Source organism: Fringilla coelebs (assembly GCF_963513975.1).
Source record: "Fringilla coelebs genome assembly, chromosome: 5".
NCBI classification, from domain to species: domain Eukaryota; kingdom Metazoa; phylum Chordata; class Aves; order Passeriformes; family Fringillidae; genus Fringilla; species Fringilla coelebs.
The window spans coordinates 38,049,123-38,075,757 of record NC_140033.1 but is presented as its reverse complement, the minus strand read 5'-3'; the positions used below and the strand labels follow the sequence as shown (position 1 = coordinate 38,075,757).

Genomic DNA, 26,635 nt, shown 5'->3' with positions numbered 1-26,635 from the left:
TAAGCAGGGAAAATGTGAAGTGGGAGTAGGAAGGTGATATTAGCTCTGTTTATAGCAAATGTAAAACCATGACAGGAATGCTGTGTGCAACTCTCATACCCACATTTCAGAATGGACTATCTGATAAACCACATAGTCATAAAGTCCTGCAATAAACATGTTGAGGCCTGAAAGGCATGGCTTATTATGAAAAGCTAGGAATGAGCAAGCTGCCTGTCTTATCAAAAAGACAAGCAAAGAAGACTATTGTAAAAGATGTTTTTGATTGTGACTTGCTTTTTAGTATAAGAAGAAAGGGCATAACAAAGGACAGTATGGGATATTATACCCCTGAAAAAGTGATATGTAAGATTTAACTGCAAATAAAGCCTTCAAAAATCCAAACCACCCAGTGAATAATTACCCACATCTTTAACAAGGTGATGAATCTTCTACTTTGAACCAATATATCTAAAGGTCTTTCCTTGAATATTGCACTTCCAGGAGAAATTACAGACCAGCTGCTGAGACTTACAGCTGAGGTGCTGCAACTTGTAGGAGTACAATGATCTCTTCCAACCTCCAAGTCTATGACAAGGTAACTAAGACAATTATACTTTCTTTGCTTGAATTCTATCAAATAATATTGATGTATACCTGCTGAGGATGTAGTTCTAAGTTCTTTGAGTTTCAAAATAAGGCATTATACTTCACCGGTTTTGGACAGATTTTTTGTCACTAAAATAAATAGACCTGTATTTTAAAGTAATCCTGAGAATGGGGAGATTGTGAAGTTTCTTCTGAATGGCATAACCTGTTCCCACCAAGGAAACTGCCATTCAAAAATCCTGCTGAATCACTGAAACTGGAAACAGTACTTAATTTTGTTTCTACAGGCATCAGTTGTGCTGAATACAGAAAAATCACATCCTTTAGTATGTCATTTTGTTTTCATATTCATATATTTGAAATAATATCTGTTAAGTAGTCCTGACTGCAAAAACATCAGACTGTGTTTTCAATAAATAATTCCACTTTAATGGCAAAGTAATAATTTAGACAGATACAGTGTGCACACCTGCAAAAAAAAAATATACGCAAGCTGGTTTACAAGCTAGAGGAACAATAAACCAATAGAAAATACATCATCCAGTTAAGTCCGATGACACCAAATACTTATTATTAGGGTTTTACAAAGACTACAAAAATTTTCAGATGATTTATTTCACTGTTTCTGTCTATTTACAAGATATGTTACATCAAAAATGTACAAAATATAAAATGTGTACAGACAAATGTTTCACAAACAATTTCTGAGTTGTAAACTAGGTGGACTCACTGAGATGTATTGCAGGAAGTTTTGTATATGTAATATTGTGTGTTTGTGAGCTAAATATGGCAGGAAAAAATTTGCAGGTTTGCTCAGAGCACAGGTACAAGAAAGAGCAGCTTTGCTTTAGTTCTTTGAGTCAGTCAAGGTGTATGAACTGACATTTTGCATCAGAAATGGATCCAGGTTTGGGGGGGCACGATGTTGGTCAGACTGAATCCCACGTGCATAAATTCAGAGTTTTATGAGGGCAATAGCACCGTGTAGGAACCTCTAGATTCAGCGATGCAGCTCAGTGCCATTTGGAAACTGCATTGATTTAATTAAGTTACAGCAGGCGGCCACGGGGTGGCCACGAGGAGTGAATAGCACCAGATACACATCCCAAAGGTAACATCCATGGAGGTGTACAGCACATGACTACACTATGCCAGAGCCCTTAGGTACCTTCTTGCTCACGTGCACCTATTTTAGCCATGGCTCTGGTGGTAAAAGAGTGTTTCCAGTTACTCTGGGCAGTCCGGATGCAGTCTGGCTGTAGCCGGCCGTGACATATGAACTTCAAACATTTTCAGACTTTTCCCCCCAAAATGTATTGGTTTCATACAGATATTGAAACGTGCTAACTGAGGCATTGATAGCTCCTGCATAGTCGGAACAACTGTAAGTACGGGACAAACACACCAGGTAATAACAGCTTTTAGGTTTTGCATTCTGTATTTGTTTGCAACATACAGGAAATCTCAGCAAGTGAAACATCTCTTAACACCAACAGAATAAAATACAATATTTTTGTTTGTTTGCTTTTGATTTGATTTGTGCAAGGCTTTTTTTTCTTCTTTTTTTTTTTTCTTTTTCTCTATATTTACAATACCCACCCAGTAGACTGTGCAAAACCAACCCACTTTTACAGTATAAACTCTTCCTCTTCCACAGTGGACATCACTGCTTCAGTGTTCTTTTATGCTGAATTCTTCATGTACAACTATAGCAATCAAAACAACATGCTGAAACTAGAAAAAGGAAAAAAAAAAACAAAACAAACCCATATATTTGTGCTCATGCTGCATCAAGTGCATCCAGCTCTGCTGGATAAATATTCAAAACATCTATCCTCCCAAAAATTTCATTCCATGGGACCAAATGGATTTGAGCCGATTTTGTCAGCATTTAAGTGGCAGTGAAAGTGGGTTTGGGTTCCTTGTGTACTTCTGAGGGTAGGCAGAGAAATCTATTCACAAGATAAAAATATTATATAGCAACTGTTCTTTCTCGTATCCATTACTTTAAAAAATCATGATATACAGATATGAGGCTACTATGTTAACTGATGTTTTCTCATTAGTAAATGAAGAAAAAAACAGTGTAAATTACCAATGGTTTAGGAATTAAACCAACTGTAAAACTGTTCTAGAAATCTGTTTTAAGGCAGTGAGACAGCACCATAAGAAATGTTCCTTCTTTCACTGAAAAGGCTCAAACAAATGAAGCCCTAAAAAGCCTTTAATCAGTGTTGGTTAGTAATTGGTAGAAAACTGTTGTTAAGGAGTGGGCAGGCGGTTAAAAAAGACCCTTGTGGTAAAAATAACTTTATAAAATCTGTGACTTGTGTACTAAAAACTTTATGGAGCGCATCACCGTGACCATGGCAGTTAGAATTAAATTGGCACTTATCCAGCATATCACAGTCATGTTTTCTGGTGATTGCACAATACTGTTTGTGCTTTCTGAGTTACTATCATCTTTTACTCATTTTGGAATGGGCAGTAGTGTATAACACAAACACCACTGCCGTCCTGTGACCAGCACCATGTGGCACAACAGAGGTTAGAAGATAATTAGAAGGCTGCATTGTTCATGCAGCACCTCAGGATAAACTAAAGGAAAAAAAAAATCCAAAGAAGTTTCGCTGTAAACTCGTACAGAGAAACACAGAGAGACACAGAGAGAGAAAGAGGATAAGGGAAAAAAAATATTCCAGTTTGGCTAACACATGTGCAATCTGCTCAGATGCCCTTGGTCTAGGGCACTTTCCAGTTGACAAATGGAGTCTCACTCGGCTCCATAGGTATTGAAATGCCTTGAAATTAAACTAATTCAAGCTTTCCACTTCAATTTTTCTTCCTGACTTTGCAGAGTTAGGTCTCCTGCCTCCCTACAACACACCGTTCTAACTGAGAGACCTCGGTGTGCTGCTTTAATACTGGCAGTGGTCTAGTGGAAACAGATTTTACCATCATCCCACAGCAAGATTTGTCCCTTTCAGAGAGTTGATTCAAGGGATGAATCCAAAATGTCGTCATGGTGGCTGGTGCTATCGCTGTCACAGCTCTGTGCGCTCGAATAGTTGGCTGCCTCTTGAAGCCTCATTAGCATATTCATCTGAAAGAAGAAAGCAATGTTTACATAATCTCGTCTCATTTAAAACTGCAGTGACCGTGTTAAAATTTAATTAAGCTCCCCTGCTGTATGAGGTGTGCTTGTACCTAGAGGAGGGACCGTACAAAAGGATTTCAGAAAGGGCAGGGTGTTAGCAGCTCCTACTGGCACTCTTTTCATCGCCTTCTGGTTTTGAAATAGAAGTTTAAAGGTCCAAAGAGGGATACAAATGGAGCTGCCTGATAACTCTTTTAAAAAAATTCAGGGGTGAGGCCAGCTGCAGCTGCAACACCGGCAGAGGAAGGAAGCCATATCTCAGCTGGACATCTGGGCCCATATTTGGAGACAGTCAAGCTTCCAGATAATTTTTGGATGGTGCATATGCATTACACTGGAAAGGCAACTGAAAACATAATCACAGTAACATACCCCCTCTACAAGTGAAAGATGGGGAGGGAATGAGAGAGGGGTGGACTGATGCCAGCTGCTTCATAAATGAGTCCCATCTGCTCTTGGGGGGCTGCCCTCAGGAGCGAAACAGCAACAGATCCTCCTACCCAGGAGAGTAGAGCCCACCATAATTTAGGGATTACTGGTACCTGAAAACCATCTGAAAATAATCAAATAGCAGCATTAAGATCCAGAAAATTACTTGGATGCTTGATGCCTGACTATATAATGGTCAGGATTTTATTTATAAAGCATCCACTTCTGCCAGCACGCTAAGGACTGCAAGCGATGTTGACAGTACTTCAGTGTTTTTCCAGAACAAATACACTGTCGTTACAAAAAGCAGGCAAAGAAAAACCAAAGCCAAAGATGTATTCCTAGCAGTTTGTGTTTTACAACTGTTTCCAGTTTGTTCAGAAATCCTTACATCTCTATGCTTTCAACTTGCATGGTGAAGTTTCTCTAGGCACTGAACAGTGTTCAACATTTTTGCATAGTTTTGCTGAAGCTTTAAAACATAACCATGCTTGTGAACACAGGATACCTGCAGTGGGTGTGCAATACATCCTACATGAGATGTGTTCTGTTTCCACAGGGCAGGGTTTGTCCACCCATGTGCTGCCCTGGAGGCAGGGACAAACCCTCCAGTCACAATGTTCAACTACTGATATTTACTGAGATACAGATGCTGACCACAGTGTGCAGGGAGCAGGGGTGAGTGGAAACTGAACTCAGGCTGCCCACAGCCTGAGTCTTCACCATAATGGAGATTATGCTGTGCTGGAAGCCTCTCCAACACATTCACTGGAAGCTCAAATCACAGGGCCAAAATATCACCTGGAAGCTTATGGAACGGAAGAGAAATTCAAATAAGATATTTTTCTACACTTCTTCAGGACGCTGTCTGTTTTTGAACATGAAACACTGAGGCTGAGGAACCATTTTCTTAACATAGTTAAGTGCATTTTTCTCTGAGAAATTCCCTTTTCCAAGGGCTGCCTATTCTAGAAATATAGTTCTCTAAAATGGTATTTTGAATTGTGATAAAGGCAGTCCACAGAGAAAGCACTACACAAGAACAGCAGTTCAACATATGCATTTTAATAGCCCAATATCAGAGGAGGCAATGGTAAACCTGAATGGCTGGGATCATATTTAAATAAAACAATACGTGGCATTGAGGGAAATCAACTTCTTATCACTTAATGCCACCACACTTGCATTCCTTCTGCATTAAGACTACTAACAATCATCAGTTAAATTCAAATATTATCAGAAATGGGAAGATGGATAAATTCTATTTTCACTAAATTCTAAACAATAGGTAAGTTAGATAATGCGAATATTGCAGTCCTTCATTTGTACAATGTAGATGCAAAACTGCCTGATGAAGAAAAATGTTTTCATGATAAAATTGATTAATAAGCTGCTGAAGGGTGGTTCCCAAACAATATAATGATGAAGACCTGATACATGGTAGCAGATACATCTGGGCAGATGGGAAATATGAACAATGTAAGGCCATATTAATGTGCTGGCAATACATGCCCTCCTGCTGCCTTTATTTTCAACATTTTCATAAATTACAGGAGGATTCATTTTAAAAGCCTATTCTGGAATAGGTGCTCAGTACTTTTTTACTGCACAGTGTACAGTTTAATATGTGAGAGTAAAGTGCGTACTGAAAAGCCTTTTCCCAAAAGTTTGAATCTTACCAAGGGATCCCCCTCTGTATCAGTCTGTGGAACGTGCTTAGAGGTTGTTCCTTCTTTTGCTGATGCATAACCTTCATAACCAACATCTTCAGGCCTTAACTGAAGTAGTGATGGCCACTCATGCTGTAGAGTTGCAGAGCTCCATGGATAGGTATCAGCTACCCACTTGGAGGGATCCTCCCAGGGTGCCCTCTTACCGTACATCTACATATGGATATAACACAGGTAAGTATTTTACAGGCTTTTCAGTACCAGTTGTAACAGCAGAAAAAAAAAGTCATCACAAACACTGAAACCATTTTAGAAAGAGTTTTGCTTCCAGATGTTCTCAGTACTCAGGTAAAATAAGACCTTAAGGAGATCAGATCGTCTCCACTCATGATCCTTCAATACACAGAGTGGCTGCAAGTCGGAAAATGCTCCATAACTAGTGACACTTGTAGACAACAGCAAGTGCTTGATACAATGTGAAATGAGACCTCCAGGAATTTTGCTTCAGGCATATCAGGGAAATTAACACAGACCTATCAAAAGCATTGAAGTTAATTGGATTTTGTTCAAAGTGAATTAGAAGTACAGATTGTTCACTTCTCCTAGAAAAATGAGATGCTGAAGCAGACATCTGTCCACATCCTAAATGTGATAACTTTCAGAAGGTTAAGAGAACTTCACAAGGGATATATTTTTCCTCACTATGAAGTATAAAAGGCTTATGACACTGGGGGGAGGACAGAGGAAGAATGAGAATATTGTAATTTTAGGAGATCTAGTAGCATCATCACTAAAATTTACCCCTCCCTGTGTTGCTGTTCACCAGCAGCACGTTAACTGAGAGCCCCCTCGGTAGCTGCTTTAAAGATTTCCTTCAGCTGTGGCAATGACACTCTGGGATGGGGAGCCATCCACCAGGGCTTTTTGTGATTTCTCCTGCCTCAAACAGTTTCAATCCAAGGAACACCATGCTCCTGGCAGGGCACACACTCGTGGAGGATATAGGTGGGCTGCCTTCCAAGAGGGAGCATAACCAGGGAGGACTTTAGTGATAAAGGCAGAAGGATGGGCTGTGCTTATCGCTGCAACACCTGCTGCCAGGCACTTGCTGAATGCAGAGCTTCAGGCTGGGGAGCCAAGTTCCTTGTATTAGGCATAGAGATACTCAGACTTTTTCTGCCCTGTACTGAGGCTAGGCTGCTACAAAAGGGATTTGCCTAAATAAGCCAAGAGAAATGTTTCTCAGAGGTAGCAGGCTAACTCCAGGCTGTAGCACTTCCCTTCATCTAAGATTAAGAGTGACTAAATCTTCTCTGGAATCTAGAGCAAGGCTTGTAAATCCTATGTCTAACAAGTGAGTTTGCAAAGTACCTGACCAGAAAGGCAGTTTTTATCCATCTTTGGTTCCAGGAACACTTAATTATATGATATAAACATTTCTTTATTTTATTATTAGCTACTTTATTCTATGGAAGCCATCCAAAGCAGCTAAAAATTGGTATAGCTCATGAAACAAACATATTTTCTTTTATATGCTGCCATCTTCTGCTGCACAACTGAAGTTTTCATTTAAGCAGTTACCCAGTAAGCTTGGGAAAATGTGATCATGAAGAATATCACTGCATTTTTATAGCTGGCCTAAACAAGTGTTAATCTCACTGTGGCTGTTCTATCAAATGTTTGGCAGTATTCTGCACAAGGCATAAACACTGTAATTCCCAGAGTGATAAGCAGTTTTAGGAAAGCATGAGATTTTCAACAGGCAAGATTCTAAACCTCCGTTGCATCAGTATGTCACTGTGTCAATATGGGTGATAAAGAAACTGCAGCTGCTTACACAGTTTTTTACCTAGTCCATAACAATCCCCCCTGCACTATGCAGTAATATCTTTTTGGTGTCATGAGTGGAAAAAAATGCCTTTCCACAAAGCATATTTTTAGAGGACATAGAATTGCTGTGCATAAACAAAACAAAACAAAACAAAACAAAAAAAAGGAAAAGGGAGAAATCCAATAAGCCAATTAAAGACTGGGGGGAAAATAAAAAAAAAAAAAAAAAAAAAAGAAGAGAGAATGGATTAATGTAAATATTTAGGTTTCCTCCAAAGATGTGGAGGAATCCTAACCTCCTCTGGCATAACCCGGAGAGTTTTCCTCCTAGTGAAGACCTCATTGCAACCTTCCAGGGGGCTTACAAAAATGAGGAGGAACAACATTTTATTGCAGGCAGATGGTGTTAGGGAGAATGGTTTTAAACTAAGAGAGGAGAGATTTAGATAAGATGTTAGGAAGAAATTCTTTACAGTAAGGGTGGTGAGGCACTGGAAAAAGCTGTGGATGTCCCATCCCTGGAAGTGTTCACGGCCAGAAATTATGTATCTTTTAGATGCCTAGATGTGTATCTGGGTGGTAGAAACTATTTTCTGGCACCAGAGTAAAGCTCATAAACTGTTCCATTCAGGGGTAGGCTGAGACTGCCTTTACTCAGGGAGACAATCTGAGCTGTATTTAACTATGCTGGGAACTCTTTAAACAATGGAAAAATACCCACCTTCCTTCAGTCATAGAGAAGAAACCCTCTTCATGAAATACAAGATATGTTTAGTGCTGGAGCAGAAAAAGCTGAATTATACACCAGAGTACGAGCAGGCCAAAAGGAATTTGAGTCTGCCTTCTATAACCTATCCAAAGATCTTCCTCTTGAAAATGCAACAGCATTTATACCAGGATGCACTGTTTAAAAACAGCTTGGAGAAAGCACTTCAGCAATTAAAAAAATTTCTAGGAAACAAATGACATACCTGGAGTCCTTCTCTCACCGCTTCCAGAAGATATGGAACCAGGGAATAGTTCCAAAGGTCTGTGAACCACACTCTGGAGCCATCAACATCCATAGGGCAAGGGAGGAAGAGGCGGGGACCTGAGAGGTCAAGTTGTGTATTAAAAAGGTATAACTAGGAAACACACTCAAAACAATCTCTCAAATTAAAAGAGCGGTACCGGAACAAGCTCAAGTCCAGAGAATACTAAATCAGGACTTCATTAAAGGCACTAACAGTCTCCTGTTATTAAAAATGAACTGGTGCTACTTAGTCCAATTTTAGGGCCTGATGAACACTTAGAAGTTTTATGGCAAAGCTATGTAAAAGCTGACATTTTTGCTAACACAGTTATTCCACGAAAAGACCTCAGGTCCAAGGGTTTTTATTGCTGTAATTATACTGCAGTGTGAAAGCAGGAGAAAATAATTAAGCTTAGGAAAGTTACTATCGGGGTATTTTTTTTTTAAATTTAGTTTTAAAAATAGTGATATTTTACTTTAAAGTATTCAGCAAGAAAGAACTACCAGGAAATATATATACTCTCATTAAACTTTCAATTTTCTTTTAAATCTTGCTGACAACTAGACAAATTCCCCACACCTATGCTGTACTTCCCACTGAGACATGGAAACTTGAACAAATAATAATATATTCTTCACAAATCCCTGAAATGCTCAGCCTGCATCCTTATTTCAAACCATTCCAGCAGTGGACTCACCAATGGTTACATCTGAAGAGCTGTGTGTTTCTAGGAAGCTGTTGAGATGATGCCATGTTTTGGGGATCCAGTCAATGATTTTCATAAGCTCATTGTTGCGTATGCTCTTCTCTATTTCAGTTTCAATCAGTTTCCTTCTCAGATATCTTCCTAAGAAACCTTTAACAGGCTCTGTGTGATTAGCACACAGTACCCACCTGGGCAGAAGAGACAAATGTCAAGCAGCAATGAATAGCAAATACATTATTTCCTCTTCAACATATAGATGAAAGTAATGTCATAGTCTCATTATTCAGCGACTATAGCACTGCTCCCATGAACCTCATTTCTGCTCACTGTTTCAATACAGCCATTTCAGGTTCCAGCAGGAATTCAAGACACTGCTGAAAACAAAAGAAATGCAGGAATGCAGTCATCTTCAGCAACTTGCTAGAGGTGCCAGAAAGTGTCTTATTTCTTTTACCATTCCCCAACACCATTCAGAGACCCATCAATAGAGGAGAGAAACTGAAATGCTTTACTGTGACGAGACACAAGATCAATATTTGTTAAAGAACTGGGCTCAGAAGCAGGGAGCTGTGCAAACATGGCCACAGTAAATACAGTGAATGTACCTGAAATTGTGATGCATCTCCAGATTTGGTGAAGAAGAAACTCCTTGGTTCATGGTTCCAATAATATAGGGACTGGAAATATAAAAGCAGTAGGATTTCTTGAGAGAGAATTCATTCAAATATTCAGAGTATGTTCCATCCTATTATCTGTACTAGGCCAATTTCAAAAGAGTCTGGGTTACTACAGCCATACATTTAAAATATTTCTGAGGTACCCTTTTTAAAATGTTTATTCCTGTATGATTTCCCTCTTGCACATATTAGTTTACTAGTGTCCATCTGTAATGAAGAAATAAATAAAGCAACCCTGTTTTAATGTAATTCATAATTTGGCAGTACACAGCTTTTTAATTTCAAAAGCCAGTGAATCTCATGGGTAAGACATTGCATGCAAAGATTTTATGAAGGGAAGTCCCTACGATATCACTTCTAAAGCAGAAATAACCAATGTTATAGGCAGCAAAAGTTCTAGAAACCATTATTTTTACTCTTGCTTGAGAATAAAGGACAGTCAGACAACTTTATGCTTCTGCACTGCTGCGGGAAAACTGTGGGAAGGGCAAATCTGGTAGATTCAAAGCTGCTCCTGTATGGCATGGTTTATCCCAAATTCCCCTATAACAATGTGTAAGCTGTTCTTACGGTACTAATGAGCCTGTGTGATCTGACAGGTGCAAATGATAATACTATAATACAGCCAAGTGTTTAAGCACATTCTTAAATTTTGTGGTACATTTACATCTCACTGAGAAGCATGGAAGTAATGCAAATGAAGTGAAGGAGACAGCTACCATCTAGGCTGAAAGGGGTTAAAATTATTGAAGCACTTAACAGCCTTGTGGGAGGGATGGCTTATGGGAGCCTAAGTTTTCACTGGGACATTTTATTTTGCAAAACAACAAGTCTCTTTTACTGTTTTAATTGTAAAATCTGTGTGCAAGGAGAGAGAAAAGGTACTACCTACCATTTATTATATTTACAGTTGAGGAAACCATTGAAGATGTCACTTAGTGAACTGACATGGTGGAGGTTATCAAGAATTATGACGACAGGGAGGTCAGCACCATTGTTGTCAGCACTGCACTGCTCAGCTAAGTTTGCTAGATATTGTCGCAGATCCTTCAGCAGAATTAATAAAAAAAACAAATCAAAATCTCAAAAAAAGCCCCAAGCCCAGAAAAGATAAATCAATTAGACCATAGATATAATTCCACTGGAAAAAATTCAGAAAGATAAAATGACTGCTAAAGAGTTTTCCTCCTGTGGATCACTCAGCTGGATCTGCACATGCAGGAAAACCTGCTGCTTGCACAGGGCAAGATTAAAGCCTCACGCTAGGAAAAAACAAAGGTGCTAAACACAAGGCAAATGACTGAAGCATTCTGATTTGGGGGATACATTCCTTAGAAATTTGCTGATAAAATATCTTCTATCAGGAGGAAAATACATAGCAATAAAATATGCCATTTCCAGTGGGCTGAGATGCTCATAAATATTTTTGGACCTTCATTCTTATGAGTGCCTCATTTATATATCAAAACCCCACCACACTGTCACACAATTTTGGTGAATGAACTACTCCTTTAGACATCTCCTTTCAGTACTCTCACTGAAAATCTGCCTGCCTTCTTGGAGATGCTTTATCACGCCTCATAATAAAATTTGGTGTGTAAATTCTTCTTTCCTGTCAGCTGTCTGGCTGCTGTTTAGTGCAGCAGTAAAAGACAGCTTTCTACAATCCAAACATTTCATATTTTTGTCAGCAGTTGCTGTTGAGAATTTGGGCTAGTCACGGTCTGCGGCTGTATCTCTAGAGGTATCTAATTTTGTCAGGGTTGGAAATACTTAGTATTATGGACAAAGTTCCTATTGCCATTTTATTTTCTGGATCAGGGATAGATGAATCTCTTCTTCTTTAATGGGAACATGCACCTTTTTTATTTCCAGAAAGATTTTTCTTTGCCTTTTTATGATCAGGTGTCTCTCAGGAAACATTATAGGTTTCTTCCATGGAATAGTCCATCTGTATTATTCAAACACCCTTGGCATTTGACAATGTTGCTTTTTCTTTTTTTTTTTTTTTAATTATAAACTCAAAAAATTCTACATGAATTTTGATAGAAGTAAAGAAAAAGGGGAAAAAAACCCCAACCAATCCAATCCCATAAACAACAGTGAAACACCAACAACAGTGAAACACACAGACCAAGCAATTTACTAGAAATCCAAAAGCTTGCCCTTTTGTGGGACAATTTTCTTTACAGATGTGTACGGTATAACAATAGAACACAAACACATTCTCTGCCAAAGTAAATGGCATCACAAATCCTCTGTACAAAGACGGTGAAAAGCAGTTATTTTTGCCAGAATGGTCCTTTTGCCCCTTTGGGATCTGTATGTTCTCCCTTCTTACGTTAGCATTCATTATGTTCTGTGAAAATCAGAAAGCTCCGGACAAACCTTTTCATTTTTTTACCCTCAGGAACCAAGTTAGGAGTACACTCAATTCAGGACAGCCAGGTGAATAGTATTATCTGTGGCTAGCACAGTAGCCCTGCTAGAAACCTGATAATCTGAGCTATGTAAATCACTGGGAATGTGACATGATGTGCGAGGCAATTTCAGTACGGTCAGCTTCCTGACCGATGCACACCAGAAATCATCACAGTTGTATCTCCCCAGGGCTGATTAGGAAACTGAGCCCAAGACAGTAATTTCAAATCACCCCTTTGAAATCTTTGCTAACAAAGGCTGATGTTACCATCATAAAAAAGCAAGTTGCACTAGTATTACTATATAGCAAACCTTCTGATAAAGGAATTACAGACACGTCAAAAATTTAATTTACGAAGGAGTTGGACTCTGCATCTATACTTGAAGTGGGTTTCTTCAAGAGGGAAAAAATTGAGACTTCGTTTACAGTGCTTCAGTGGTTTGTTTAGAACAGAGATCTGGTCCCTGTATATCACTGGGATTGGAGACCAAATTCTTGTAGGAAGAAATGCTAACAGAACAGCAGAAGAGTACACCCATTGATGGAATCTGTTCTACAAACTGGGCAATAGATTATGTTTTCAACTGTAACTTACCTTGCTTGACTTGTGATCTATGTTAAAAGTCGCAATTGCATCCTCAGTTTTTTTTCTGCCAGATTTAGTTATAATATATTCAGCTAGCCTGTTAGCTAAATAGGTCTTTCCTGTGCCACTGGGTCCCGACAGAATAATTCTGCGATGCTCCATCAGTAAATTAAAGTACCGTTGGGTAATTGGCTTAGGAATTAATGTGTCAAACACAAAACTGTCCAAACTGTTTTCTTCTACTCCTGGGGATAAAAGAAAAGAAAAGAAAAATGGCCTGTCTTATCCTTGCTGAGGTGGTTATTTGGCCCAGCACCTGATGGCATCAGTGCTCTGCCCAAAGCAAAGTAAGATATCTCTTAAATAAAATCTTCTAAATCAAATCCCTGTTAAGGACTTCTTTTCTGTAGAGATACTGGTATCCTTCCACAAAAAATTAAACAGCAGTGATGAGTTGAGATGAATGGGAGAGATGCAATGAAAGCAAATGTGAAGAGAAGGCTCAGTGAGGCAAAGATATATGTTTCAGACATTACTGGCAATGATGACAACAAAAAGGTCAAAGTGACAGCCACAAGGGCTACCAGTTGTCACATCAATGTATATAAAATGCTCCTGAAGGCCCCCTCTACCCTCCAATAGCAAATCCCTAGAGCTTTTGAAATGTATAGAATTTTTCCTGTGGAACTGAATAAAGCATAAGTATTTCTCCTTGTAATATCTGTTTTGGGGTTGAATTTTTGCCACTGCTTAGAAATCTGTACTTTGTTGTGATTTGGCAGTCACGTAGGGGAGGACAGATATTCTTAGATTTTCCTCAAAAGGCTGTGATAGATATTATGCAATATACAGGCAGTTTGTGATAAATGTGCCCTCAAACTAGAGACAATGCTGAAAGGCCAGGTGTAAGACAAATAAATATAAAAGGATAGGGAACTGCAGTGTAGAACTCTATGGTATCTACAGAAGTATTCTTTGGGTTTTACCTTTCAGGTTCACAGTGATGATGTTATTATCTCCAACCAGATATCCACAAGGCAGCAGTTCAGGCACTTCTAGGCTATGGGCTCTAGTTACATCCCCTATACAATAACTAGCAATGCAGTCAGAGCTTAAACCCAGGCTAGTAGTTGGATCCACTCGAAAAATATACTCCTGAAATTATATGAAAACATAAGGCATAAAAATATTTATTGAATGAGAGCTATTTGGAAAACTGTCTACAATCCTGAAAAAAAGAACTGTGACATTGAGAATAAAGCTTAAGAGTAGTTGGTGTTAGCTATATATCAAAAAAACCTCAAACCAAAACAAAAACTTGGCAAGACAACTCAAAGAATACAGAAATTTTCTAAAGTGAAAAAAAAATTGTAATAATACTTCAGCCAATTTTTCAGTGTCTTACCTTAAAGAGACGTCTGATTACACCATCTAAAACATCCCATTTTGTTTTTCCACTGACTCCAATTGATCCTATCAGGTATGCATGTGGCTTTTGATCCTGCAAAGAGAGATTTTTGGAAACTGAATTAAAAATGGTGCTAATTAGTTTCCTGTGAAGATTCATAGTTTTCCTAATGAAGAATAAGATTATTATTTAGAATGAGAGTTTACAACTTTGGTAATAATCTCTGTGCAAGGAGTAGGTAGAGATTGTATTACTTTGATGCATCTTTACAAAGAAGGGAATACAGAATTTTGTTCTGCTTTTTGATTGCATCTGTGTTTTTAAAGAGATGACTGAAAATAAAGGTTGCACTGTATTTGTAATTCTTTATAGCAGAGAACATGAAAACATGACAATACAATTTTTCAGCAGCAAATTCACAGTTGTACCCTAAGGAGACCAATGCATAGATCTAATTTATAATGACTTAAAAACAGAGCCAGCAAGTCCCAGGACATTCTACTACTAATTAAACTAAGAATTAGTAGTGTCTAAGCAGCCACAAAGGCAGAGAGAGGCCATATGGCATTAGTCTATGGAGTGTGCCTAACTGAATTGAGCATGGATGACAGAAGAGAGCTGCAATCCATGGGACATTTCCCTTCAGTTCCTGGCTTAAAATATTGAAAAAAAAAATTGACCTACTATATTCCAGCATTTGCTTGAGCCATAATTCTGCTCTGGGTAATGCACTTACCTTGGCTCGACTGTAGCCTTTGTTTATGGTGACTAAAATTTTGACACTATGACCTTCTTTGTGCAGTGCTCCACCCGTGACATCATCCAACAAAATATCTACATTAAAAGAAGGGAAGTGTCAGTCTGAAAAATCACATAAATTATGTTCACATCATAAGTTTGATATTTGTACAAAGGATTTAAAAGTTAAAAATTTGTTTAAAAAGAAAGGCTGCCATGATAACAACTTGGAATTGTTGCAATCTGTGCTTATTTCTAATTCACCATTTCTGTTGGAGGTGTAAAAAAAGTTACAAGCTGTCAATTTTTGCAGGCATATTAGGAGTTTTAATCATGTAGAAACAGATAGAGAATCCACATATAAATAAAATCTTGCATTATAGCCTTGTCTTTGCTTTCCATGTTGGAACTGTCTCAAAATTACAATATGTTCACAAAGTAATGCTGTTTGAAAACTAAATTAAATTTATGTCTTTGAGCATTCATTTGTGACCTTTAGAATGTTGTATGAAGAGAAAACAAGAAATCCTTGCATTGATGTATTTTCTGTTAAGTTAAATAGCATTTAATTTCACTTTCCAGGTGATTCCTTTGCCTTCTGTACATATGGGATGGATAGAGTCCTTTTCACCTCCACCAGAAAACCACTTTGGATTCCTCCAGAATATGTGACTCTATTTTCAGCCATTCCTCTAAGGAAAGGCTTCATTTTTCTTGGAGGTGAAGAGTGATTTTGATCTGCTCTACACCTCTGTTTCTACACTTCATTAACTCCTAAAATGAGAAAGTAGATGTATTTCTGCTAAAGGCTGGGCCTACAGTTTTATTGCAAGTGATAAAACTGCTGCTTTCTTCTAGTTCTCTCTGAGATTTTACTGTTGTATTTAAACTAACTATAAAATTAGATGAGATTATGGATTTGCATTTTCTTCAAAGGCCAGCACAGTAATCCACTAACCTAAGCCTGTTCCTTCTTGGTGTGAAAAATATTGACTTCATGACATAGCCTGCACAGTCATATTTCATCCAAATTAAATGAGGTCCCAGTAAGATTCAGTCACTTGTTCAAAGGAAAACCAAAGAAGGCTTATGAATATAATTTCAGTTAATGTATTAAAAATAAGGTTTCATGTTAAAAGTTTGATAACTTACATCAAGATCTAGAATGCAGATTCTGCTGTTGCTTTGTTTTTTTTTTTTTTGTTTGTTTTCTTTTTTGTTTACTTTTTGGTTTGTTGGGTCTTTTTAATTCATTGAACAAAGAATTTAATTTTTTTTTTTTGGTATGTATTAATAAATCTGTGCTTGCTTTATTCCAGGCAGACAGATTTTCTGTGTCACCAGTGAATGTTTCACTTCACTTATTGTTTTGGCATATTTGACAACCTTTGAGCAAACCTAAGAGCTTTGATAACATCATAGCTTGTCAGAGGGCAAATTGTGATATGATACCCCTGTGAAATTTTTCAATCTCTAAATGAGCCTTATGTAGCCCTTCAAATTCATTCTTCTTTAAGTCTTTAGGAATGAGGAACCACTCTGTAGCAAAAGAACAAATTCCACTTTCTAAGAGCTCTCTCTATCACTGATACGAGGGGCTGAGAAGATGCCCAAGGGCCTCTAATTTCATGCTGGTACTAATTGTTTTGATCACCCCCTGCCAGGTCTGCTCTTTAGGCATGCTATGGTTATTCAGTTCAATTCTTGTCAGAGCTCTGGCACTCTGGGCCAGTCTTGTACTGGTCCTTGTTTGCTCCTTTCCCTCCAGTGAGTGACTGAAATAGGGGTGTCTCTGACCACCACACCCCTTCCCAGGCTGCCACTCACACTGATCTGGAGGGTGCCATCACACCTTAGGAAGTGACAGCGGATAGCTAGGTCACTTCCAGATGACCGTGGCTGATTGGAGACATTGCTCCCAGAAAGTGCAATGGTATTTTTATAATATGAAGAGCCAAACCACTCAATTCTCTCAGCTTAATCCTCATCATGATTAACTTCCCCATATCTCAGGGACTTTTGTTCAGTAGGACTCCAGCTGTCTCAGAAGTCCCACAAGACATGGTGGGAAGCATTCACCCTTCCAAGTTCTCTGGCGTGATAACAAAATGATCACCACAATGACCAAAAATTCTAGATTCATAATCAAATTAAATTCTCCACTCCTCATTAGGCACTCTTATATCTTTGATTTCTTATAATGAAAAGTAATTACTTTGCATGTGAGAAAAACATTTAGAAAAATAACACAGAAAATTATATAAAGTTTACAAAATAATGGAATCATTTAGGTTGAAAACATCCTTAAGATCATCAAAGCCAACCACTTCTCCCAGTCATCCTGCTCTCCTTCTTTCCTTACCCTGTTTCCCTCTTGCCCTTCCTCTTTTTTTCTTCCAGCTTTTATTATTTCTATTCTTTTGCTGAACACTTCCTCCTAATTTTCTTTATTTTCATTCTTTTATCTTATCTTTTACCTTGCCTTCTCTTTCCCCTGTTCCTCTTCACCCATTGTATTTTCATCTAGTTCCAACTCCTTTTCTTCAGACCATTCTTCCCACATGTTTATTCTTGTATCAAGACAGAGTTAGTGCCAAGCAACAAAGTGCTAATGGCTCCTACTCATGAGAGACATTCTATAACCACCATATTGCAAAAAAAATTATGTTACTTTTTTTTTGTTTTGTTTTTAATATGTGTGGATCTATGAGCAGTTAAATTTTTTTGCCCTGCTTTTGCAACTGCTCACTGCATGCTGAGGCCTAGGCTGAGGCCACCATGCTAAAAGTTAAACCCATCAAAGAGTTGTAACGTAAATAAAAAAATACCAATTTTCATACAAAATCTGATATTAACCAGAAAAAATGTTCAAATATCCATGTAATCAATGACTGGCAAGATAATATGACTAACTGCCAATTCAAATTACAGTCAGTTTGGCATATTCCCAGCTGTACTCTTGCCTAGACTCTTTCCACAATTATTAGCCACACTTTTATTGCTTCCAGAGACTGCATTATAATTTCTGTGGCGTCTATGCTAATGAGTGCTGCTTTGCCCCTGCTTTACTCCTGGTTCTAATGTTAGAGACAGCACTTCTGTTTCTTGGCTACACTATCAAAACAAATGTAGAAGGCTTATTATCATAAACTCCATGGCATGGAAAACAATCCAATGTTAATGTTCAGGATGTGGACCAAACTTCTGCTTGCTTTCCTTTATTCACAGAAGACAATGAGAGTGCCTAATAGATCAGGAGGGGTTTGGCTTCTGTGATAAATGGTGATTTGGTCCAACACAGGCTAGCTAGCTGTACCAAATTAAAAAAAAAAAAGGGATAAAGCTGAGACCACCTTCTGCCTTAGTGCAAATATGAAGTCAAGTTAAGGGGGCTAACTGAATGATCAAAGACCTGCAAACAAAAAGAAGAAAGTTTCACATACTATACTCATATTTATCCCATATGGACAAGAGAATATATCAATACAGTTGTCATGTATACTTCAACAGATACTTCTTTTCAAAGAAATTGTAAACTGGATGACCAAAGAGTATTCGAAACCACATAGGCAGAGAGTGTCATAGCTGGTAACAAAGCAAACATAATGAACAGTCTGTTACTGCTGCTCAGGGGCTTCTAAAAGCTTCATTTCAGACAAGACCACCAGCATTCTCCCTTTTCTCTGTTACTGAATGTGTACTGAATGTATAGCTGAATGTTATGAAGTGTTTTAATTTCCAGTCATGTTTCTCCTGTGTGGCCCATTAAGGGGCTGAAAAATTCTTGCCAACTGCTGAGGCATGCATGTGCCTGAAGTATGTTTACCTGATGTAACAGATTCTGTGATGTTTAAATTGTTCAGAGAAAGTCCCAGTGACTGCCGTGATGAAGAAGACGATGTGCTGCTTGATGACTCTGATGATGGCCGGGCAGGCTTTCCGGTATTTCCAGTCTCTGCCTTTAAGCGATCATTCTCAGCTTTCAGTATCTCAATTTCATTCTACAGACAAAAGAAATCAACACCAAAGCACAGGAGGGTATTATTTTGGGAAACCAACACTGGTGGCTAGTCTGGCAATGCTGTTCCCCCGACCCAGTTAGCTGGTTTACCACTTTCACAACAGAGATATAACACAGTGAAAACTGGATTGCCTTTACTTCCTAAATGAAGGGAAAGCCCCCAGTAGCCTTATTTTAGATTTTGCCTCAAGATAGATCCTAAACAACATAAGCTTCAAGCTTTTGTGCTTATTGTACAGTTGACCATAATGTGAGTGTTAGAATTTCCCTAGCTATCCCCATTTTTTTTTCAGCTACTTTCTATGGTCAAATACCTAAGGCAACAGTTAGTTAAAGTTACTGGATGTGTCAATGTTTCTAAAGTCACAGAAAATTATTACTGCTATTGAATATAAAATTTAAGCAGTAACTTCACAGAGAAATTAAATTAAAAATGAAAAATTAGAAATGGATAGTTTAACAGTTTCATAACCCTTCTTGCTATCAAATAAGACTTTTTGATCATTCAAACACAGGATTGTTAACACAGCAGTGAGCAAACTCTCTCTGATGAAAACAGGTGAATCAGAACAACTGGAATTTTTTAGCTAAATCCACTGTGCTGCCAAGTGATTATTGAATGTACAATAATAAAATGAAAACTTAGCCTGAGAACAGCCTGGTACCATCTAAATCTAGCTTCCAGTTGCTTCACAAAGTGCACTACAAAGCAACTGCTTTTTCTTGCAGATGGTTCTGCACATCAAATTTATTTCTACATTCACATCACCCTGCTAAAAGTCTCACTCTTTTAATGGAGGCTGAACAGCTATATTATACAAGTAAAAACATAAGGGATAGATAGCATAATAAAAAACCCTGGCTACAGCTACAAAAAGATTAGATCACATACACAGCTGGATTCAGCTGTGCAAATGTGGATTTCCAGTGGCATGACAAATATGGTCTTCCATGGAAGAATGCTAAACTTTCAGGTCCTGTGCAGATGCAAATACTTGAGGCTGGTTCAAATGGTAAGAAGTGCCTATGCTCAGGAACTCCATTTCACCTTCTGTACCTGTCTCGGGGTAATTTTAGGATAGCTCTTTAGCCTCACTACTACAGGACCAAAACTCGATTGACTACAACAGCAATTTATCACACAGCTCATTCCTAGATTTTTAAATGTAGCCAATTCTGTCCCAACCTGAACCCCCAGCCCATTGGTTCTGCTCCCCAAATACAGTTTTACAGTGCCTTCAGGGATGACAAAGGTATCTTAGCTGCCATTCCAGAAGGGCCCAGTTCCACTGAAAGATTTATGTCACAATCTGTGGATATTATAGGTACTTTTGGGCACCCACCATGGTATTGGGCATTTGCATGTAAGCAACAGAATTGAGTGCCATAAAACTGAAGAACAATGAAGAACAATGCCATTCTTTTTGCATCCTTTCAGCCTCATGAAAGGGAAAATCTTCTAATGAAAAATGGTGTTCACAAAGGAATTGGGGCAGTGTAACAAAACAATGTAGCAAAATTTTATGATGCTGGATACAGTAATTAGTTCAATTTGACATTCTTTGCCTTGGCAAGCCATGACCGAATTAGGAATCAGAAAGAGTATGCACATAACATCCTGGCCTGCCCTGTGGCTCAAGGATTTAAAATGCTGTCGAAATCACTTTTTTATCTGCTTCTCTGTCATGTTGCTAACCCCAGTTATAGGCTTGAGATAATAAATATCTTTTGGGCAGAGATTATGTCCTCTTCCATAGCTCTTAAACATATTTTAGCTATTAATATACATGCTAAGAATGTCTTTTATTATAAGGTGAACACTTATCATAGCCATCCTTCAGAAGTACTGTCAATTCAGCAATTTACTTTGTATTGGCAGTTTTTTGGTGCCTGTAACAAAGTCCTGGGAAAGGAAACCCACCAGTCATACCTTTGGTGTGTATCTCTGTCATCACTTAGGCTACTGCACTGACCTGCATGCGGTTCATGGCCTCCCGGATCTGATCCAGGTGGTGTGCAGAGCTGAGGGCTTCCAGACGAATATCTGTTAATTTGAGCTCCTTCTCCCTCAGCTCGCTTTTTAGCTGAAGAATAATTTCAGCCTCTGCCTCTGTGCACTCACAGATCCTAAAGAGGAGCAGGAAACAGGCAGGAGATTAAAGGAATGTTCTCTCCCCAAAGCAGTGTCATTATTAAATATCAAAGAACAGAAAAATGCTTGCTGCTGGTGAAACCTATGAGTGAAGAAAGAAACTTATCAAAGAAACATGAAAACGATCAAACTGCAAATTAAAAAAGGAAAAAAAAAGCCCCCTCCAAAAGAAGTGATCAGATTGCTTTATAGCTTTTTAGTTTAGCTCACTATGGTGAAAAACAAATTCTTAACTACTTTTCAGGTATCTTTGAGTGTCTAGCATCCATTGGTTTTATTTGGATTTTATACTCACATAATTTCTTTGGTGCAAAGTTTATGACTTCTCTATGTAACAGCAGTCAGAAGTGAAGTGCGCTGATTAAACTGTACCGCTGATATTTATAATTTATTAGGCATCAATATTTTTCTCTGATATGAATATTATACAAAGGGACAGTCCACTTGAAATAATAGTCTAGAAGATTTTAATCTGTAGTGGCTTTGATTTGTGATGGTTTATGTTTTACTTATAGACTGTCATTTTGTGATGTACGATCTATGAAATCATGTGGGCTGGTTTTTGGTTTTTTCCCTTAAAGACTGGATTACCATGTGGTTATTTTTCATAAGCATTTATTTCAAGGGAAGAAACCATTATAGTGTAAGAAAAGATTGAAACTTGACTGTCTCAAGGACCCACAACCGTCCAGCTCTCTGTCAGACTGTTTTGCCTCTTTGTATCATCATCAGAACTACCAGTAGAAAATAAAACACTGAACTTTGGCTTCATTGTTACATTAAGCAATATTTCCAGTCAATTCAGCAAATGTTATTTGTTCTTTATTACTGTGACTATAAATAGTTAATATTTTCAGAAAAACTTAAATATGAAAAAATATTTTATGAAAATAAGTATTATTATTGTGATTATTGCTGCTAACATTAAATAGAAAAAATAAAAAAGAAACAAAAGTCAGCATTTAATTTCCAGAATGCATGCAAATGCATTTTGGGAAAGAAGATGCAGCACTCTTCAGGTCAGCAGCTGGGTATACAACTCCATGCCCCACACTCAGTTTTACCGGGATCTATGCCTGTAGACCACGCGACCGTTTTGCCTTTTCTTTGCTGCCCAGACTAGAGATGACCTGCACACACACGTATTAGACAGATGCAATCGGAAAAAGTAAAGGGAACGGTTTAGAACGCGAGCCTCCATCAAGAAAATATATGAAGAAATCGTAAGCAAAGGGAAAATGAAGTTCATGGCAAATAAAATACATGTCAAATAGAGGAAGAAAAAGAATGAATATCATTGAAAACACGCACAAATATTTTTAATGTGTTTAAAGATTAAGAAAGACATACACTTGGATTTTTTTCCTGAATATTATGGTACAGCTCTTTCTGTGATGTGTCCATACCTTCCTATGCTAAGCAAATAAGAAATGAAATTTTATTTCCATGCACATTCCATTTATTGTCTAATAAAACAGTCATGAGACTGGAATTCCTTGTGTGCCTTAAAAAAAAGCAATTGTGACCTGATTATTCTTAATTAGGAGAAGGAAAGTAAAGCTAGCATCAGTAGTAGACATTTTTTGGTTCAAAGAGGTTGATTACCCCATATGAGAAAGAGTTATGAGTTTAGCAGAATGAAAAAAAAAGCAGAGGGATATGGGTAAAAGCATCCAAGCTGATAAAAGAGGAGAAATAGAGTAAAAATTATATACATCACTAGCTACAAATTAGATAAAGTAATAGCAAGAGGAATGAGTATACTATAAAAAAATATTTTAGAATTTTCTATTTTTAGAATGTAATGAAAAAAGGTAACAAGGAAACATTAGCATTTGGCCTTTGCTAAGTGGATACAATAAAGTTGCTAATGGCGCAAGGAGAGCACAAAAGAAACTTTTGGAAGTCTGTATAGCTAGGTGATGTTGGGTAAAATCTGTGAAAGGATGAAAGATTATGAATAAAGACCTGCTGCAGAACCAGCATGTAAATGGTGAAGCTCATGAGAAATCTGGCCGGTGGCTGGAGCTCAGGATTAGAAGACCACAGCTGCTGACAGTGGTTTCTGAACTGCAAACGGCCGCGCTGGAGGGGTCTGCTTCCCAGCCCACCCCGTTTGCCAAGAGAGACACTTACGCAGATGCTGACTGTGATGGTTTCATCGATGTTGTTGCACACTCTCCTGAGCTGTGGGGCAATTTAGGTGAGGAAGGAAGGGAGGAATCTGTCAGCTCTTCTATGTCTGAATGTGAGGAAGGAGGTTTGGTAGATTTTTTCTTTCCAAAGGCCTGTTTGAAAGAGCTTCTTAGCTGGAAAACAAACACAGAGCAAGATTATTTTCCTCATCACAGCACTTTGTGTGCAGCTCATGTTTTGAAGAGTTAGTTTGCAGATGCCATCCTAGCCACTGCCTGAGGTCAGTATGCAGAAGCAAGGTATTAACATATGCAACACAGTATCTCTAAAAACATGATACAGTGCTTTGTTTTGACTTTATTAATCCAGCGCAGTGCAGAAGTAATGGCATGGAAAAAGTGCAGAACCGAGTGGTACAGCTACTGGGGAGGGGTGCTCATTTAAAGCCATTAAGCCCCAGTGGAATCCCATTCCCATGGCATTCCCTTCAAGGGGTGGCTTTAAATAACCACTTTGCATCTAGGTACAGGCAGAACTAAATGCTGAAATCAAAAGACAAGTCCAATTTACAGGGTTTGCCAATTTATTTCCCCCATTAAAACTCTGAATGGTCAAACTATGCAAACGCTATGATTTGGATCACAATCAAGAGGATCTAAGTGGGAACATGAGGTTTGCCTTGTTGTACTATTGAGAAGAATGTTAGCTGAAAGGTATATACTGTTGCAGATTCCTTTAGAGTGGTAAGATCTCTGAATGTACAAGCATTGCCTTTTCCCTCTAGAAGCTTGTATCCAGTATTGAAAAGGGACAGAATAGCCAAAGAGCCATTTATTTCAGAAGCCAAGATGACAACAGTTTTGACTGCAGTTAAAATTAACTATCTCATTTTTTCATACCTTTGTCTAAATGCAGAACTTGCTCATCTTAGGAAAAATACAGGTTTTATTTTTATTTTCAGAGAGTTGTTCTGATCAAAACTGAACAGAACACAACAACCAGCTAGGTCCTCTATGAAAAAATGAGGACTTCAAAGACATTATTATCATGGTGAAATTGGAGAGTGGGGAGTGTGACCACTGATCGTAATGAGAAATAATATTTAAGTCCTTTCCAGTTCATGATGTCTGAGGAGAAAGAAATGGATTTTGGCTACACTCCCCCTTTCTATAGCCTAAACTTTGAGATTAAAATGAGTAAAGACAAACTGAAAAGACATACAGGGTAATCTGGTTTTAGAAGGTATAAAAGCCTACTGCCAAAATAAATAGCAATCATGCCAAGATAGGGTTTTTTTATAGATGCATGCCAACTTTTCCATGGTTTATATTCACCTCACTTCCTCTAGAGTTCACCTTGCAGAAACATGAAAGAGTGTGGAATTACAAATCAAGGGAATGAAGGCTCATCAGTATTTTAAAACAAATGTTTATGCAGATAATATTTTTAAAACAATAAAAACATATTTTCTGATTTCTTACTGAAAGTATTTAATTTAATCTTTAGCAGTATGGGGAATTTGTATGTTCCAGTTGAGCAACATCTTAATGTCTTTAAACACTGTAGTATTTTAAAGGGAGAATTCTTAACTGATTTCCACTCCCTCCATAGCTGGGTAATATATTTGAGTCAAGCTTTTGAACCAAACTCCAACTGAAGAAAAATCAAACAGGGTTTCAATGTGGCCCAGAGGTGGTTTTTGGTCGCAACAGCTATTTTAAATTTATGTTGTTGTTATAATTTTGTTTATTTTAATTACTCTGACTTGTGCAAATAAAACCCTGCTGTTATTCAATAATTTTTAGTTCGCTGGTAGTGGCCCCACAAGAACGTTGCAGATGAAATGGACCATTAGGTTACTCAGACACTAGGAAATGACATAATAGCTAAAAGAGAAGCTCAAACCTGCTGAGTACTCACCCAGTTTTTCTTTTTCTTTTTTTTGGAATCAGCATCATTACCACTGCCAATACTGGAATGACTTGTAGCGCTGTTGATACTGGAAACACTTTCTGAAGAATGTTGCCGCCTTATACGTAAATCTGAAGAAAAGAAGTTACTGTGAAATTGATTTCAATAGTAATAGTAATAGTAATAATAGTAATAATAGTAATAGTAATAATAGTAATAATAGTAATAGTAATAGTAGTAATAATAATAATAATAATAATAATAATAATAATGATGATGCTTATATTTATGTAGCATCTGCCTTCTCAAAGGCAGTCTAAATGAACATAAATGGCATTGATGCTTGCAGTGGCTCAGATTCAAGCTATTGAAGCCTGTGAGAAACCATACAAGGACTGAGGGGGATGCATACAATGAGTCCAATACTTAGGGGCTTCTCCAAACTAGGCTGTTCTTGCCCTGATGGCAATGACCCTTCACAGCAATCTATGCAAGTGCATCCTCATAACTGAGCACATGGATTACTCGACATGTCAGTGCCACATGTACTGTAGTTCTGAGGAGTGTAGGCACTGCTCAACTTGTAGCAGCTCTAATCAGTGCTCAGATGCTACCTTCCAATATACCCTGATAGAAAGAAACAGACAGGAGTTCATTAAAAATGAATTAAACAAAATAACCAGGAAGTGGAGAATATTAAAAGTGGTTGGTGCGGCTTCTGAGTTTCAATTATTTTAAAGTCTCTGATAACTATATCTTATACACTGGAAATTATTCTTGCAGAATATGCCCACTAATACCAAGGGAAATTACTTTTTAGATTATTTTCTACTTCCTAGAAATTTGCTTTGCTACGCTCAAGTCATGCAGTGAAATGACCTCAAGGCAAACACCTAAATAATGACCTCTCTAATGAGAGATCAATAACACTCTCAGAAATGAATACTGTAATTTTTTTTTTCAAGTAATTCTTTTGCTGTTGCTTATCAGCAGGCACTTTTGAAGTACATATTTATCATGGAATATCAGCCTAACTGCAATGACAAATTAATTTCACATCTGGAATTTAAAGCCTGCTTTCCGGCACTGATTTAGCACTTCACGAAGGAGCTGAGCTGTTGTCAGTCTGTCTCTTACCAATGAGAGCACCAATTTACAAAGCCACAGCTTTGACTGGATTCCCAAGCTATA

At 38.0% G+C, this 26,635-nt stretch overlaps 1 protein-coding gene across 1 annotated transcript in view; it reads right to left on the bottom strand.

The window, feature by feature from the left end:
* Positions 1-1,495: 1,495 nt before the first annotated feature.
* NAV3 (neuron navigator 3) overlaps positions 1,496-26,635 on the bottom strand; it is a gene marked incomplete at its 5' end in the record, with an annotated part of 248,995 nt that continues 223,855 nt past the window's right edge. Inside the window, 17 exons of the mRNA XM_084205736.1 lie at positions 1,496-2,322; positions 3,544-3,691; positions 5,854-6,057; positions 8,646-8,764; positions 9,385-9,581; positions 9,999-10,070; positions 10,963-11,117; positions 13,088-13,323; positions 14,065-14,233; positions 14,484-14,579; positions 15,223-15,320; positions 19,051-19,225; positions 21,219-21,372; positions 22,462-22,527; positions 23,534-23,706; positions 24,868-24,888; positions 25,454-25,575. Of these exons, the coding sequence (XP_084061862.1) occupies positions 3,572-3,691; positions 5,854-6,057; positions 8,646-8,764; positions 9,385-9,581; positions 9,999-10,070; positions 10,963-11,117; positions 13,088-13,323; positions 14,065-14,233; positions 14,484-14,579; positions 15,223-15,320; positions 19,051-19,225; positions 21,219-21,372; positions 22,462-22,527; positions 23,534-23,706; positions 24,868-24,888; positions 25,454-25,575 (2,177 nt within the window). The 3' untranslated portion in view covers positions 1,496-2,322; positions 3,544-3,571. The remainder of the gene's footprint in view (positions 2,323-3,543; positions 3,692-5,853; positions 6,058-8,645; positions 8,765-9,384; positions 9,582-9,998; positions 10,071-10,962; positions 11,118-13,087; positions 13,324-14,064; positions 14,234-14,483; positions 14,580-15,222; positions 15,321-19,050; positions 19,226-21,218; positions 21,373-22,461; positions 22,528-23,533; positions 23,707-24,867; positions 24,889-25,453; positions 25,576-26,635) is intronic.